The following is a 16,987-nucleotide window of genomic DNA, read 5'->3' as shown; positions in this document are numbered from 1 at the left end:
GGTATCAGGACTCGGCAGGTGGTCCATCAGTATGTGCATCATTCTCCATGAGAACTGCAACTATCTGTACGATTTGCAACACTTGCAGGCCTTATTACCTATGGATTTGTCTCTGTGATGACAGTTTGGCCACTGTTGCTGGGATTTCTGTCACCCATGGTACTTGCAAATGAAGCTACTTTTATGAAGGTATCATTTATAAAGATATCATCAACCCCCCCACCACTCACCTGTGGGCTACAGAGAATCCCTATGGTGAGGCGGCAGGAAACAATCACCATCAATGTTGTTTGTAGAGATTATGAGCAGCCACCTTCCACAGGCTGCACAGGTGAGGCATATTTGCACGTAATGTGGATGACCATGCCAGAAACACTGAGGTGTGTAAACAAACTGCTGCATCATGCTTGATGTTTAAGTTATTATTTCTTTATACTGACAATAAATTAGACAGACGGTAGCCACACATATCACTGTATATACCTGAAAAGTTATATCGTTGTACGGCACACAGTTCTGGCAATACAATGTCATAAATATTGACTCCCATGAAAATTAAACTTTCCAGGATTACTAGAGATACAGGTGAAATGTGAGTGCAAATGTGTCTGAAATACGTTAAATATATGTGAGAAATATAGTTATCCTATTTAAACATGTGTGTACACAGGCAAAGCCATGACAAAAATCTCCTCCTAAAGTGCTGGAACTACTTTGATCAAATTTGTTACACAAATATGATATGGAAAAAAGTCAGGTGGGGGTGAGACCGTTAACGTGGGGGAGAAAGGAAAAGGAGGGGATGGACAGAGAGTGAGGGGAAGAAATAGATTTGCACAGATAGGAGGATGAGGACAGAGGAAGACGTGAAGAGTGGAATGAACAAAGGGGTGTGGAGTGGATGGACAGAGAAATGAAAGAGGAGGAAAGGGACAGAGACAGGGGGAGGAACAGAGAGAGAGGGAAGGAGGAGATGAACAGACAGAGGTGGGGAGGATGAAATGGTTAGAGGAAGAGAAGTGGAAGATTAACTTCTCATGGTTGAGATTCACAGTCATACATTTTCACGCCAACTGACTTAGCTCCACAAGTTGTCAGTGCAGGAGAACTTGTATGTGTGATAGATTATTAGAATGATGGTATCGACAGTTCAGTATATATTTAACAACATATTACGGTGTAACAAGTGTCGTACTGATTGGATCTTGTGGGACTCTCACAGTCAAAAGGCTGCACTTTGACAACGACATGTACTCAAGTCAGATAGTTTTATATTCTGACAGAATTTAACTTTGCAGTCATCATCATCATCATTTAAGACTGATTATGCCTTTCAGCGTTCAGTCTGGAGCATTATCCCCCTTATAAAATTCCTCCATGATCCCCTATTCAGTGTTAACATTGATGCCTCTTCTGATGTTAAGCCCATTACTTCAAAATCGTTCTTAACCGAATCCAGGTACCTTCTCCTTGGTCTACCCTGACTCCTCCTACCCTCTACTGCTGAACCCATGAGTCTCTTGGGTAACCTTGCTTCTCCCATACGTGTAACATGCCCCACCATCTAAGCCTGTTTGCCCTGACTGCTACATCTATAGAGTTCATTCCCAGTTTTTCTTTGATTTCCTCATTGTGGACACCCTCCTGCCATTGTTCCCATCTACTAGTACCTGCAATCATCCTAGCTACTTTCATATCCTTAATCTCAACCTTATTGATAAGGTAACCTGAATCTACCCAGCTTTCGCTTCCATGCAACAAAGTTGGTCGATTGAACGGTGCACAGATAACTTAGTGTTGGTACTGACTTCCTTCTTGCAGAAGAGAGTAGATCGTAGCTGAGCGCTCACTGCATTAGCTTTGCTACACCTCGCTTCCAGCTAACTTTGCAGTGTTACTTGAAAATTGCAATAGTAACAATAAATATTTTATACAGTCAACAGTGACTATGATGTCTTTTAAGAAGAGGAAGAGATGGGTCGAAAGACAGAGAAATTAAAACTGAGGACATGAACATGGAGAGAGGGGCTGGAAGAGATGGACACAGAGAGGTGGGAGGAGAAGATAGCAGGAGATGGACAGTGGGGAACGAAGCACATGGGGTAGGTGCAGATGGGCACAGAGAGGGAGCAGGAGGAATTGGAGTGGGGCAGGAGGGAATGGACAGAGAACAACTGCACAGAGAGATGGAATGGAGGTGGAAAGTGAAGGGGTTGTCTGGATATTCATTTATTCCATTCTCCAGTCCATCTCCTTCTCTTCTGCCCCCACCCCACCCCTCTATCTCTCCATGCTTAATGATGGAGAGAGAAGGGGGGAGAGAAGGAGAAGGACTGGAGAATGGAATAAATGAATATCCAGGCAACGCCGTGTGCTCAGCTTGTATAAAATAAAATGAACAGCATTCCAAGAGCCACCTGTAAATAGATGCAGCTACTAGCCAACTGATTGCCACATTGGTTTCAGTATATGATCCCACGCGCTTTGTACGAAGACTACGGACTAAGGCCGGCTGTAGCGCGCCACGGAATGAGAAGGACAGCAGGAACTCACCCCTCCACCGTTGACGAGCACGTGCGGGGGCGGCGGCTGCACGGGCATCGACACGGGGACCGGCAGGACGGCGGGCGGCGGCGCCACCACGGGCCCCGCGCCCTTGTGCTTGGCCGCCTTCTTCTTGGCGTGCCGGCCCGGGTGCTCGACGGTGGCGTACTGCTGCATGAGGTACGCCTCGTGCGGGAAGTGCGCCGGCTGGAAGGAGGCGACGGGGCTCATGGGCCGCGCCGACGGCATGTAGACGGGCTCCTCGACGGGCAGCACGACGGGGCCCGGGCCGGGCGGGGGCGCGTGGCGGCGGCGGCCGGTGCCCGGGTGGTGCGGCGCGGCCACCGGCGCCAGCAGCGGCACCGGCTGCAGCACCACCTTGCCGCCGCCCGCCTTCGCCTTGGCCTGCTTCGGCCTGCCGGGCAGCGTCGCCAGCACCAGGGGCGGGCCCGGGGGCGGCGGGCCCGCCGGCGCGTAGTGGTGCGGGTGCGGGTGGTGGTAGCCGTTGGCGTGCCGCAGCAGCGAGCCGCTCCCGTTGGCGAACCGGTGCTGGCTCTGGTGCGGCTGCTGGTGGTGGTGGTGGTGATGGTGGTGGTGGTGGTGCGCGCCGCCGCTCATCGAGCTGTGTGGCCGCAGCAGCGATCCGCCGCCGCTCATGCCGTTCAGCAACATCAGGTTGTCCACGCTGCCACCTGTAGGTTGACAACCGGCATATTACCGGCTTCAGTTTCCGGCACAGAATCGCACAGGAGACTTGCGACTGTCACACTATTAACTGATTACGCCCTTTAGCAGTACACTAAATAGCAAGGATTCCTTCCTCATCAAAATGTTATTGTTGATTATACAACGTAAGCTTTCAAGGTCGGTCCCGAATTCACTTGAAACTTGGACTCATACGTAATGTTCGATGTGGTGTTGGCAGAAGAGCCAACACAGTGTTACAAGTAGAGGTCGAAATGCACGCGTTTTAGCTCACGCAGGCTGGCGTGAGGAGAGAAGGACTATACTGACGTGAGGTCTGGAACATGACAAGGAATTAGAATTCAGAAAGCGGACGTAATTCGTTGATGTTTAACTTTAATCCATTAATGATGAACGCCGCTCTTGATTCACAATATTATCTGTTCAGAATATAGTAACTGAATATGGCGCCTTGCTAGGTCGTAGCAAATAACGTAACTGAAGGCTATGCTGAACTGTAGTCTCTGCAAATGAGAGCGTATGTAGACAGTGAACCATCGCTAGCAAAGTCGGCTGTACAACTGGGGCGAGTGCTAAGGAGTCTCTCTAGACTAGACCTGCCGTGTGGCGGCGCTCGGTCTGCTATCACTGATAGTGGTGACACGCGGGTCCGACGTATACTAACGGACCGCGGCCGATTTAAAGGCCACCACCTAGCAAGTGTGATGCCTGGCGGTGACACCACATTCGACGTATAAGACTTTCCCCTAGCTTTACATTTTCGACTGCGGGAGATATCTTCAAAGGTACAGCGGCCTCTGAAGATGTCTCCTGCAGTCGGAGATGAAACATTAGGAGAAAGTTTTATACGTCGAACACGGTGGTGTTAGGCCCGAAGTTTCGAGTGAAGAAATGTTATTGTTGATTATTTCAGCAATGATTCACTTGAGCGTCACTGTTATGCAAGTAACTCGCCGTAGGTCGATCTCTGACACAGTCGAAACTTTCCATTGTGAAAGTAGGATTAAAATACCTACAATTGAAAGAATAACAGCACTCGGTCACTATTTTTAACAAATTAAACTGGTTTCAACACTGCTAAGAGTGTCTTCCTCAGAATTTAAATCAAAGAATAATCTATATTCTATGACATGGTCACAGAATTATGGCTAAAAACGTATAATAGGGTGTAAGTGCGGAGTCATCGTGAAAGACTAGCAGTACTTATATGTCATTTATAAAATAATAAATATGTCAAAAGGGCATTAGTCACAAAGATATTTAACATAAAGAAAACTGTGATGGCGAGCCACTAAGGACTGCTCGTTACTTGCGTGGTGCAGGTTGGAAAACGGAACTAATGCCCTTTTCGCTACGCACAAAAGTGATCTTCAAACGCACCTCCACCCCAACACTCAACCCTCACAAGTCAGGATTTCTGATACGTTGTTCCTGGCACTGCCTCCGACTATACGAACTATTTCCTATATTCGACGTTTTCTGGTCTCTAATGAGGGTATTACGCCACCAGCATAGTCGCCTATTTAGTTAACTTTATTAATTCAAACGTTACCCTCATGGTAATGAACAGAAAACGGCTTTTTTAAATGTTACTTAAAACTAATTGCATTGACAATTCGAACCGAAAGACAACACAGCAGTTTTTTTAGTCAGACGGCCAGACAAATTCAACGATGTAGTTGTTTATTTTATGCTGTTAAAATTCACTAAACTGTTAGGTAAAATTTGCACGAACGTCAGATTTACAATTTCTAAATGTCCGGCTAAGCTGATGGCGTATAAGGCAAGTCATTGAAGACCAAAGAACGCCGAATGTGGGAAAATCGTTCAGCACTAATTTTTGTACAGTTGAAGGAGAGAGTGCCATGAACAACATACTAGAAATCCTGAGTGTGAGAATGGGGGTGGGTTTGAAGGTCACTTTTTAATAGCTCGGCAAAAACGTATCCCAGTACAAAATTTAAAGACATTAAATTTCCTACAAAAAGGTTCTATACAATTTTTTGTTTGCCTAATAGTTTGCGTGAAGTTAAATTTAGTTTAGCTTAGTTCAATTAGTTTACTGTATTCAAATTTTGTACCGGAATTCGTTTTCGCTAAAGGCCATAGTTTTCGAATTATTCAAGAGAAACGTACAAAAGTGGCCTTAAAACATGTTGTTCTTGAATAACTCGAAAACCGTGGCCTCCAGCAAAATGTAACCCAGTACAATGTTTAACTACATTAAATTTCCTGCAAAAATGTCCTGTTCATTTTTTTCGTAAGGCTTTCCTGCAAAAAGGTCCTGTTCATTTTTTACGTAGGGTGCCTAGTTTGCACATAGCAAGCGAGAGAAGAATGGCAATCTCGCGCATGGTTTTTGAAGGCATTGCGGATGACATAAAACCTGTTGGTGGAGAGAGGCACCTGAATCATCCCGTGTGTCATGACGCGCATATTACCCAGACAACATTCGTGTAGTGTTTCATAATGAGATAAACGTGATTCCAAACTATTCTAAGCTTTTTCTAGCTTTCAGCCCCACAAAATAATTAAAACAAAAAATTCTATCATTTACTGTATTGTATTTACGCTGTTCACGCAGTAAAGTTTCAGCATCGGGCACGATGGTTTATTGTTACATTCGCTACACAGTTCGCATACAGTATACATATATACCCATCAAGACACGCACAAGATTGTATCATTGCACACTACATAGTTGTTTTTTTTTAATGTGTGTGAAATCTTAAGAGACTTAACTGCTAAGGTCATCAGTCCCTAAGCTTAGACACTACATAACCTAAATTATCCTAAGGACAACCACACACACCCACGCCCGAGAGAGGACTCGAACCTCTGCCGCTACCAGCCGCACAGTCCATGACTGCAGCGACTCAGACCGCTCGGCTAATCCCACGCGGCTACATAGTTTAGGAATACGTAATCCGAAACTAATAAAACAAAGATAATTACGTTATTGCGTCTTCCGCCATAACGATGTTACATACTTAACGTCAAATACTTAATTCGTTTACTGATTTGCAATCAGACGTATGAAGCTTTTTCATACAGGGAAGTTTGATTCCTTAACGAATAGGGGCTGGCAGTGGGGAAGGGGTTTACTGGTGTTCTGACAATGGACCAAGCTGAATCACGTCAATAAAGTTGATGACCTGAAGTAGTGTGCTCACTTATGCCACAAAGTGACTACAAAGCCTATTAACGTTACGTGTCAACGCAATTACTACGATACATTAGACAGAGGCTGAGATAATAAGCTGACCTACTCTCTGTGCATACGGGGAACTGGAAAAAAATAATCATATAAGTTCAGGTGGGTTGCGCGCTGTCAAGTGGCACCCGAAGAGAAGCTTATTACAGACATGTTATTGCGGTCCACAACAAAAACGTCGTGTACGAGAAAAGAAACGAAAGTACTACAGCAAATAAGTGTACATAGTGAATATGTTCTCTTACTGGTACTTGCCGTTAGAGTCGGGACCATTCGAATCCACGCTGTCCTATATTCGCTCCTTCTGCAGCTCAGAACATTCCTGTATGCCGTTTTCCGCCAGAATGCGCTGGTACTCCACTGTTTCTATCTTCTGGCGTGGGAGAGCGTAATAAAGTGTGTAGAAAACCGTTCGTCCACTGTCACTGAATTGATCGACTTATTTGAAACTTGTCATGACGTTATTATGAAGCGATGCAATTCTTATTTTTTTGTACCTCTATGTACAAAATAAATTAGTTGTATGTAAATACAAATATCACAGAGACATGAGGTATCAATGGACTGGTGATGTGGCGTCGTAGCCAAATATCATATAAAGTCTTACATTTTACTCAGAATAATGAAACTCGTATATCGCTAAAACTAGATTAGTATGACAAGAAGTAAGTTGGAATTTCAGAGGCATGATGAAAATTAAGTGGACCTGGAAGAAAAGAGGTTCTGCGCAGAACTGTCGTAGAAAGGAATATTAGATAATACATGTGTTAAGAGATCCCTAAAGGAAGCCGAAGAGGATAACAGTTGTATATGAAGACACATGTTGAAATACATCCAGCAAATAACTGAGGACGTTGGGTGTTTGTGCAACTCTGAGATGGAGAAATTGGCAAGGGAGAGAAAATAATGACAAAAACCTGTATGAAGGCTATGACAAAAAGAATATAATCAAAATGTATATTGGACACTAGAAAGAACGTATGAAAAAGAAACAGCTTGAGGGACAAGGTTGAAGTTCTACAAGACGTTGGCCGCCGAACGGCTTGTATGTGGCACAGAGAATTCCCAATGAACGAATAATCCAGATTGTAGAGCTAGTATTCTGTAAGCCACTTGCACACTGATGAATTACATTCCCTTGAGATTCACCAGCTGACTTCCAACGTAGCATATGTGAGTTATGCATGCATGTTATCATTCAACTTCAGATCGTTCCGGATAATGACTCATAGGTACTTTAATGTAATTACTGTTTCCAGTGACCTGTCGCTAATAGTATAATCGAGAAGTTGTCGACTTCTTCGCAGATATTTGCGCAATACGTCACATTTAGTTATGTTTAGGCTCAGCTACCAGTCCCTGCACCGTTCAGTTCACAGTATCCTGGCCACGTTGTCATTGGTTTAGGACATATTAGAACGAGAGTAATAGTCTGTTACCCAGTCGTGTCGAGACACACGTATTAGTTGTGATTTCCGCCAAACACTTAACTTTTCGTATATCCATAATTGAAATGGACGATTTGGGACGTCAGCTAGTATAATATATGTTAAAAAATGACGAAATTCCTCCAGCTGTATTAAGGTGTTGGTCTTATTGGCGACTAGTTTAGATGTTGTTACAACACCATCTTCAGGCCCATACTTGTTGACTACTAGTTACTACCTGCCTTCCGCATGGAACACGCCTATCTCACCACTGACTACTAGTGTTAGACACATACGGTTGCTGTCAACAAGCATGGGTCTGAAGATGATGTTGTAACAACATCGAAACTAGTCGCCAATAAAACCAACACCTTAATACAGCTGGAGGAATCTCGTCATTTTTTAACAAATACACTCCTGGAAATTGAAATAAGAACACCGTGAATTCATTGTCCCAGGAAGGGGAAACTTTATTGACACATTCCTGGGGTCAGATACATCACATGATCACACTGACAGAACCACAGGCACATAGACACAGGCAACAGAGCATGCACAATGTCGGCACTAGTACAGTGTATATCCACCTTTCGCAGCAATGCAGGTTGCTATTCTCCCATGGGGACGATCGTAGAGATGCTGGATGTAGTCCTGTGGAACGGCTTGCCATGCCATTTCCACCTGGCGCCTCAGTTGGACCAGCGTTCGTGCTGGACGTGCAGGCCGCGTGAGACGACGCTTCATCCAGTCCCAAACATGCTCAATGGCGGACAGATCCGGAGATCTTGCTGGCCAGGGTAGTTGACTTACACCTTCTAGAGCACGTTGGGTGGCACGGGATACATGCGGACGTGCATTGTCCTGTTGGAACAGCAAGTTCCCTTGCCGGTCTAGGAATGGTAGAACGATGGGTTCGATGACGGTTTGGATGTACCGTGCACTATTCAGTGTCCCCTCGACGATCACCAGTGGTGTACGGCCAGTGTAGGAGATCGCTCCCCACACCATGATGCCGGGTGTTGGCCCTGTGTGCCTCGGTCGTATGCAGTCCTGATTGTGGCGCTCACCTGCACGGCGCCAAACACGCATACGACCATCATTGGCACCAAGGCAGAAGCGACTCTCATCGCTGAAGACGACACGTCTCCATTCGTCCCTCCATTCACGCCTGTCGCGACATCACTGGAGGCGGGCTGCACGATGTTGGGGCGTGAGCGGAAGACGGCCTAACGGTGTGCGGGACCGTAGCCCAGCTTCATGGAGACGGTTGCGAATGGTCCTCGCCGATACCCCAGGAGCAACAGTGTCCCTAATTTGCTGGGAAGTGGCGGTGCTGTCCCCTGCGGCACTGCGTAGGATCCCACGGTCTTGGCGTGCATCCGTGCGTCGCTGCGGTCCGGTCCCAGGTCGACGGGCACGTGCACCTTCCGCCGACCACTGGCGACAACATCGATGTACTGTGGAGACCTCACGCCCCACGTGTTGAGCAATTCGGCGGTACGTCCACCCGGCCTCCCGCATGCCCTCTATACGCCCTCGCTCAAAGTCCGTCAACTGCACATACGGTTCACGTCCACGCTGTCGCGGCATGCTACCAGTGTTAAAGACTGCGATGGAGCTCCGTCTGCCACGGCAAGCTGACTGACACTGACGGCGGCGGTGCACAAATGCTGCGCAGCTAGCGCCATTCGACGGCCAACACCGCGGTTCCTGGTGTGTCCGCTGTGCCGTGCGTGTGATCATTGCTTGTACAGCCCTCTCGCAGTGTCCGGAGCAAGTATGGTGGGTCTGACACACCGGTGTCAATGTGTTCTTTTTTCCATTTCCAGGAGTGTACTTAACTAGACCTAAGAAATCGTATTTCTGTTGGTCCGGTGCATAAGTCCGTAGCGTTTTTCCGTAAGTTTCTTATAAACACAACAGACACACGTAACACAGATTTTAGTCATCAACAATATATTCTCCTTCATTATTTACAACAGTCTGCCAACGCCAAGGTAACTTTTCGATTCCGCGACTGCAGAAATCGCGCAGTTTTGAGGCGGAGAATTCGTTGAGCCATGTTCGCAGCGCATTTTCATCCGGAAAGGAAGATCCTTGAAGGTTGTTCGATAGAGAGCGGAAAAGGTGAAAATCTGAGGGCGCAAGATAAGGTGAATGAGGTGGCTGCGTAATGACTTCCCATCCCAAATCCTGTATGCCATTTTTTACAGTCTAGCAGAATGCGGGCGGCGATTATCGTGGAGCAGCATCACCTCACATAGACTTCATGGTCGTTGGATTGGCTCTGCAAGACGTCTCAGTTGTTGACAATAAGTGTTAGCAGTGGTGGCTATACCTCAGGAGGGAAGCAATTCATAGCACACCATGCCGCCGCTGTTCCACCAGATACTTGACACTACCTTTCGTAGATGGTCTCAGGTCTTTGTATGGGGAGTTGCTGCTTTGTACGGGCTCAACCACTCATTTAGTTTCCTTATATTAGCATAAAACCACCATTTCTCATCACCTGTAACGGTAGAGGATAGGAATGGTCCGTGTTCTATATGAGCCGCTCGAGCATGGCCACCCTCTGATTTTTTGATTTTGGCTATGAGCAAGTGGTACCCGTACGCCCGATTTTTGAACCTTCGCCGGCCGAAGTGGCCGTGCGGTTAAAGGCGCTGCAGTCTGGAACCGCAAGACCACTACGGTCGCAGGTTCGAATCCTGCCTCGGGCATGGATGTTTGTGATGTCCTTAGGTTAGTTAGGTTTAACTAGCTCTAAGTTCTAGAGGACTAATGACCTCAGCAGTTGAGTCCCATAGTGCTCAGAGCCATTTGACCCATTTTGAACCTTCCCCAATGCACGCAGATGTCGCAAAACGGTGAAAAGATCGCAGTTCACCGAATTTGCCATTTTCGAGTACACTGACGTGGACCATTGTGGATTAACACGTTTGAACCATCTTCATCAAGCCCCGAAGGCATTACTGAAAGCGGTGACTAATTAACGTCAAAAGACTCTCCTTAACGTGAGAAAACCAATTCCTTGCAGTACTCTGTCCAATTGCATTATCCCCACTCAGGGCGAAAATGTTTCTGACTGCCTCCGCAGCTGTCATCCCTTCACTGAACTCAAGCAGAAGAATATGTCGGAAATGTTCCGATTTCTCCACTTGGCACTCCATTTACTAGCGTCCCCAGCTCCACTCACTATCTCCAGATGACAAAATGACAATGTGTAAACTCAAATAGCAACAGTGAACTACAAATAAAAAATTACAATCAATATATATACCCATAGCCGCCGGAATAAGAACATGCAAAACAAAAACTCACCGAACTTATGCACCGGCCTATATTCCTAACGTGCCTCTTCTAACATTCTGCGTGGTGTCTGTTTGTTCTAAGTCGTGTCTCCCTTCTACTTTCGCGCAACGACGCTCTGAGCGTGGTTTTTTAGGGAATTGACTAGTTTGAACCTGGGAGCTGTTCCTGGTAAGGAGACGCCAGACCGCACATGACATGTAGCGTTCAGAAGAGTTCAGTGAGACTAGCGATGATATAATCAAATACTTAATGATTTCAGCGTCAGGGCCACTGCACTCCCTATAAAAGAATCTTAATACTAACTAAATTTAGTGGAAGGGGTTCAACGCTTTCCTATTTTTAGTTAGCTGGTAAAATACCGCCGAAAAAGCAGTTAAGTTTACCATTGGAATTTTTATTCTACTCACAAAACATTGTTTATAAATTGTACTATTGATAAAAGGTAATATTTTAACACAGGATGATAAAAACCAACTGCGTTCAACAAAAATGTGAACGAATATTCCCTGAATGGGCTTCCAAGTTCTACAATGGATCGAAGGATGACCTATGCCATAGCACATCAACAATCTAGGTTTAAATAAAATTTCATAAAAGAGAAAACTATCAAAAATGGTCTACAGTGAACCTCAATTATCGTTAATTACTTATTTAACTTGTCATAAATTACAGTGGCTGATGTGGCTTCTCAATAATTATATAACAGAAAAATAATCGCGTTTCAGAAGTAGCAGATGTGAAAACCTTGAAGTTTAATTGACGATCGACACTAGTATTACGTAAAAAGGGGATGTAACAGATGAGACTTCTGCAGTTCTGAGTGAAGCCTTATGCGCTCTTATGCGGCATCGCGTGCGTTCATTACCTTGTCGGTGGTTAGGCAGCATCAGGGGCGGCTGGTGGGGCAGCTCCACACACCTCGTTATCTCGGAAGCAACTCTCTCGAACTTATCCTTACTACTGTTTACCGATGTTGGTTTAAGAAAAAGGTATCTGGCTGTGTTTTCAACTGACCAATCAGCGTCTCAATGTTAATCTTAATCTCCCCCTACAGAAATTCTGTCTATCCAATGAGAAACGTTATACATTTCGTGATGGGGCAATGTTTTTAATGTTCGCTACATAACAGAGATGCGAATAGTCTCACACAAAAACTTGCAACTGGTGTGGCCCATTTAGAACTATCATAAGATCTATACTCTTCTTCTGGAGGGCTCTATCTGTTAACATGGGCTGGGGGATTGACCTCTTGGCGGTTAGCCGGCGATGCGGGTGTTCCATTGTCCCGATCTTATCGTAGGGCCTTGTAGCCTACACGGCTCTGCTCTCGGCTTCTGTTCTCGTTTCTCCCCTCGGAACTGCGTCTGTTTCACAGTGGGAAGGTATGATATGCATTTAGACGTTCTTGTGTTAGTCTGTGGTATTCCGTTTGCTGATTCGTTGATCGTATTACTTTGGTTAATTTAATGTCAGGATTTATTCGGAGCTATGTGACATATTGCCAGATTTGCTATCATGTCAGGCTTTTCATGGAAGGTGTTGGATTTGCCTGAGACCTTACACTCTGCATTAATGTACTGACAGCGAGAATCGTTACTAGACTATCCTTACGATTACCGTAGAGTCATGTGGAGTTGTGACTTACCGAGCAGCTTCTTGCGGCGATTCCGCTCCTTGGTGTTGGCGGCGGCCTTCTTGCTGGCCTTCTCTTCTTTGGGCGTGGGCGGCGGGGGCGGCGCGTTGACCGGCGCGACCACCTGTCGCGGCCGCTGCGACCGCGAACTACGTACCGTCGAGGAGCCGCCGCCGTACACCTCCTCGCGCTCCAGCGTCCCGCTGCCCACCCACACCTGCAAAGCGTCCGCGGCCCTTAGCAACTATGTCTACCTGCACGTAGTCTCACCGGCCTTCCTGGTTTGGAGGTACAGGGGGCGGACAAAAATATGGTAAAATCGAAAACACAAAACAAGTGATGTACTCTGTAGGAAAACGATTGGCATTGAGAACAGCTTGCATTCGTCTCAGGATGGATAACTTGACGTCCTGCTTTACACCATTCTTCCTGCAAAATAACTGGAAGTTCAAGTAAGGATTATGGCGGTGTATAGGGACGCGCACCATGCTCTCCAAAGTAGACCACAAAGACTGAGTTTTGGTTATTATGGTGGCCAAGGTAGATCCAATCCTCGTGCTTACAAAATCAGTCCTGCACCATGCGAGCTTTCTAAACAGGCGCCTCGTCGTCATGGATCAGAACATCATCATCGGGGAACAAGCATTGTACCATGGGATAGACCTTACCAGCCGAAATGATCCCGTAATCCTTTGCAGTAATAAAGCCTTGAATAGTAAACATGGGGCCCGTGAAATACCATTATACGGCTGCACACATCACCACTGAACTCCTGCCATTCTTCACTTTTGGGAAGGAAACTCGGCCAGAAGTTAAAAACAGGATGAAACAATACTCGTTCTACCAAATGGCTTTATTCCATTGCTTCACAGTACAGGTTTTGCCCCTCTGCATTGATGTTGAGTGGTTTTGGAATAATAGCTCGCCCAAGAATTTCCAGCTTACCGAGCGCTCTTAGGATTGCTTTGGTACGGAGAGGGTTGGCTGTCGAGACATTCAGTTCAGCAGTGACTTTGTTACTGTTGTCCCCTAATTTTTCTTAACAGTCCTCTTCATTTAGCGTCCATCACGATCACTTGAGATACACTTTCGCCCGCGTTGTGTCTTAAAAGTTTTCCGCTTTCCCTGCATATAGTACAAATCTTCGATATAGTGCCTCTTTAAACACCAAACACTTCTACTGCCTAGGATTCAAAAGCACCCACCATACGAGGGGCAACGATTCGTTCACTCACGAATCCAGTTAGCTCCGACCTAATGCACTCACAACTAGACAGAACCCTGTTCTGACCACGACTGATGCTTGCAACGTATTGAGCTTATTTCCCAGGTGTCATCCATGGTGAAATATACTACTGGCTATTGAAATTGCTACCCCACGAATATGACGTGCTACAGACGCGAAATTTAACCGACAGGAAGAAGATGCTGTGATATGCAAATGACTGTCTTTTCAGAGCATTCACACAAGATTGGCGACGGTGGCGACACCTACAACGTGCTTCTCATACACAAACAGCAGTTGACCGGCGTTGCCTGGTGAAACGTTGTTGTGATGTCTCGTGTAAGGAGGAGAAATGCGTACCATCTCGTTTCCGACTTTGATAAAGGTCGGATTGCAGCCTATCGCGACTGCGGTTTATCGTATCGCGACATTGCTGCTCGCGTTGGTCGAGATCCAATGACTGCTAGCAGAATGTGGAATCGGTCCGGCACACAGTTTTAATCTGCCAGGAAGTTTCATATCAGCGCACACTCTCCTGCAGAGTGAAAATTCTCATTCTGGAAACATCCCCCCAGCCTGTGGCAAAGCCATGTCTCCGCAATATCCTTTCTTGCAGGACTGCTAGTCTTGCAAGGTTCGAGGGGAGCTTCTGTAAAGTTTGGAAGGTAGGAGACGAGGTACTGGCGGAAGTGAAGCTGTGAGGACGGGGCGTGAGTCGTGCTTGGGTAGCTCAGATGGTAGAGCACTTGCCCGCGAAAGGCAAAGGTCCCGAGTTCGAGTCTCGGTCCGGCACACAGTTTAAACTGCCAGGCCAGGAAGTTTCAAAACCACCGTGCTTGTAAAAACAAAACAAAAATAAATAAATAAATAAATAAATAAATAAATAAAAAATTTGTTGCATTACTTATCGAAAGTCCCTGGTAAAACACTTTTCTGATTAGCGTGTAACCCATATGTAACAGAGATTAGGGGTGACGCACCTTGTGGTTCTCGTCGCCGTTGTAGATGCTGACATCATCGGTGGCTCCGGAGAGCGCGCTGGCCGCGGAGGCGTTGGAGGTGAGCGTGCCACCCGCCCCCGCGCTGGAGTGGTGGTTCAGAGACAGGGTGCTGCGTCGCCACGAGTCGCTGTTGCCGGCGCCGCCCCCGCCGCCCCCTGGGCCGGAGTCTCCTCCCTGAGTGGAGCGCAGCGTGCCGTAGGCGCTGCCGCCGCCGGACCCGTCGATGTGCCGCGCGTACGAGGAGTCGGCGTACGCGTGGAAGCAGCACCGCACCAGCGCGTTCGCCGCCATCTCGCGCTTGCAGATGAACGCGTGGCACTCCAGCACCTGTCGACCAAATCAAGAGGACGTGCAAGTAAGAGTCGCTGCTCTCGTACGAGATCACTCATACATAAAAAAACAAAAAACAAAATAATCGCAGACGCATATAACTTGCCTTAACAATTAGCAAGAACAAGGGAGTTAGACAAAGATATGCGCAGTCTCTGCCTCTTTTAAACATCTACATAGATGACGTGCCCAGTGCTTAAAACAAAATATCACCTGCGGCTTAAAGATCAACAGATACACTACTGACCATTAAAATTGCTACATCAAGAAGAAATGCAGATGATAAACGGGTATTCATTGGACAAATATATTATACTAGAACTTACATGTGATTACATTTTCACGGAGTATGGGTGCATAGCTCAGAAATCAGTACCCAGAACAACCACCTCTGACCGTAATAACGGCCTTGATACGCATGGGCATTGAGTCAAACAGAGCTTGGATGGCGTGTACAGGTACAACTGCCCATGCAGCTTCAACACGATACAACAGTTCATCAAGAGTAGTGACTGGCGTATTGTGACGAGCCAGTTGCTCCGCCACCATTGAACAGACGTTTTCAATTGGTGAGAGATCTGGAAAATGTGATGGCCAGAGCAGCAGTCGAACATTTTCTGTATCCAGAAGGGCCCGTACACGACCTGCAACATGCGGTCGTGCATTATCCTGCTTAAATGTAGGGTTTCGCAAGGATCGAAAGAAGGGTAGAGCCACGGCTCGTAACACATCTGAAATGTAACGTCCACTGTTCAAAGTGCCGTCAATGCGAACAACAGGTGGCCGAGACGTGTAACCAATGGCACCCAATACCATCACGCCGGGTGATACGCCAGTATGGCGATGACGAATACACGCTTCCAGTGCGAGTTCACCGCGATGTCGCCAAACACGGATGCGACCATCATGATGCTGTAAACAGAACCTGGATTCATCCGAAAAATGACGTTTTGCCATTCCTGCACCCAGGTTCGTCGTTGAGCACACAATCGCAGGCGCTCCTGTCTGTGATGCGACGTCAAGGGTAACCGCAGCCATGGTCTCCGAGCTAATAGTCCATGCTGCTGCAAACGTCGTCGAACTGTTCGTGCAGATGGTTGTTGTCTTGCAAACGTCCCCATCTGTTGACTCAAGGATCGAGATGTGGCTGCACGATCCGTTACAGCGATGCGGATATGATGACTGTCATTGTTATGTCCTAGCCAGTAATGCCAACTGAGCCCGCTGCCAAAAGGTTGGCAGCATCAAAGTCCGGACGCCGTCCGCATAAGCAGCGCCAGCGAGACAGCAAATCGCCGCAAGTCTGCGCGCGCCACCGCTGGCTGCTGGGTTCTTAAGCGCTGGAGTCGCGAGCGCTAGGACAGTTCTGTATTCGCCGCTCAGTTGTATACTCGCCACCGAATTGTGTACTTGCTAGTCAGTTGTGTGTTCATCACAGCAGAGTTGTTGTTTGTCGTCAGCCGACGCTGACCTAGCCGCTCCGACTCGAACTAGACAGATTTCTGTAGACACCGAGTTCACTACTGTGTTTCTGTATCTTCAGTAATAAAGATAAGTACCGACTTTTATTTAATCAGAGTGTTTGGGGTTTCATCT

General features: G+C 46.8%; 1 protein-coding gene across 1 annotated transcript in view; it reads right to left on the bottom strand.

Annotated features, from left to right (window-relative positions):
- LOC124712384 overlaps positions 1–16,987 on the bottom strand; it is a 109,439-nt gene that overhangs the window by 44,583 nt on the left and 47,869 nt on the right. The window contains exons 2-5 of the mRNA XM_047242680.1: positions 15,041–15,388; positions 12,848–13,052; positions 2,908–3,236; positions 2,554–2,853 (exon numbers count right to left, since the gene is read on the bottom strand). Coding sequence (XP_047098636.1) covers positions 2,554–2,853; positions 2,908–3,236; positions 12,848–13,052; positions 15,041–15,388 — 1,182 coding nt within the window. The remainder of the gene's footprint in view (positions 1–2,553; positions 2,854–2,907; positions 3,237–12,847; positions 13,053–15,040; positions 15,389–16,987) is intronic.

This window comes from Schistocerca piceifrons, chromosome 8, assembly GCF_021461385.2.
Source record: "Schistocerca piceifrons isolate TAMUIC-IGC-003096 chromosome 8, iqSchPice1.1, whole genome shotgun sequence".
Classification (NCBI taxonomy): Eukaryota; Metazoa; Arthropoda; class Insecta; order Orthoptera; family Acrididae; genus Schistocerca; species Schistocerca piceifrons.
The sequence above is the reverse complement of the archived record's forward strand: the minus strand, read 5'-3'. Positions and strand labels throughout refer to the sequence as shown.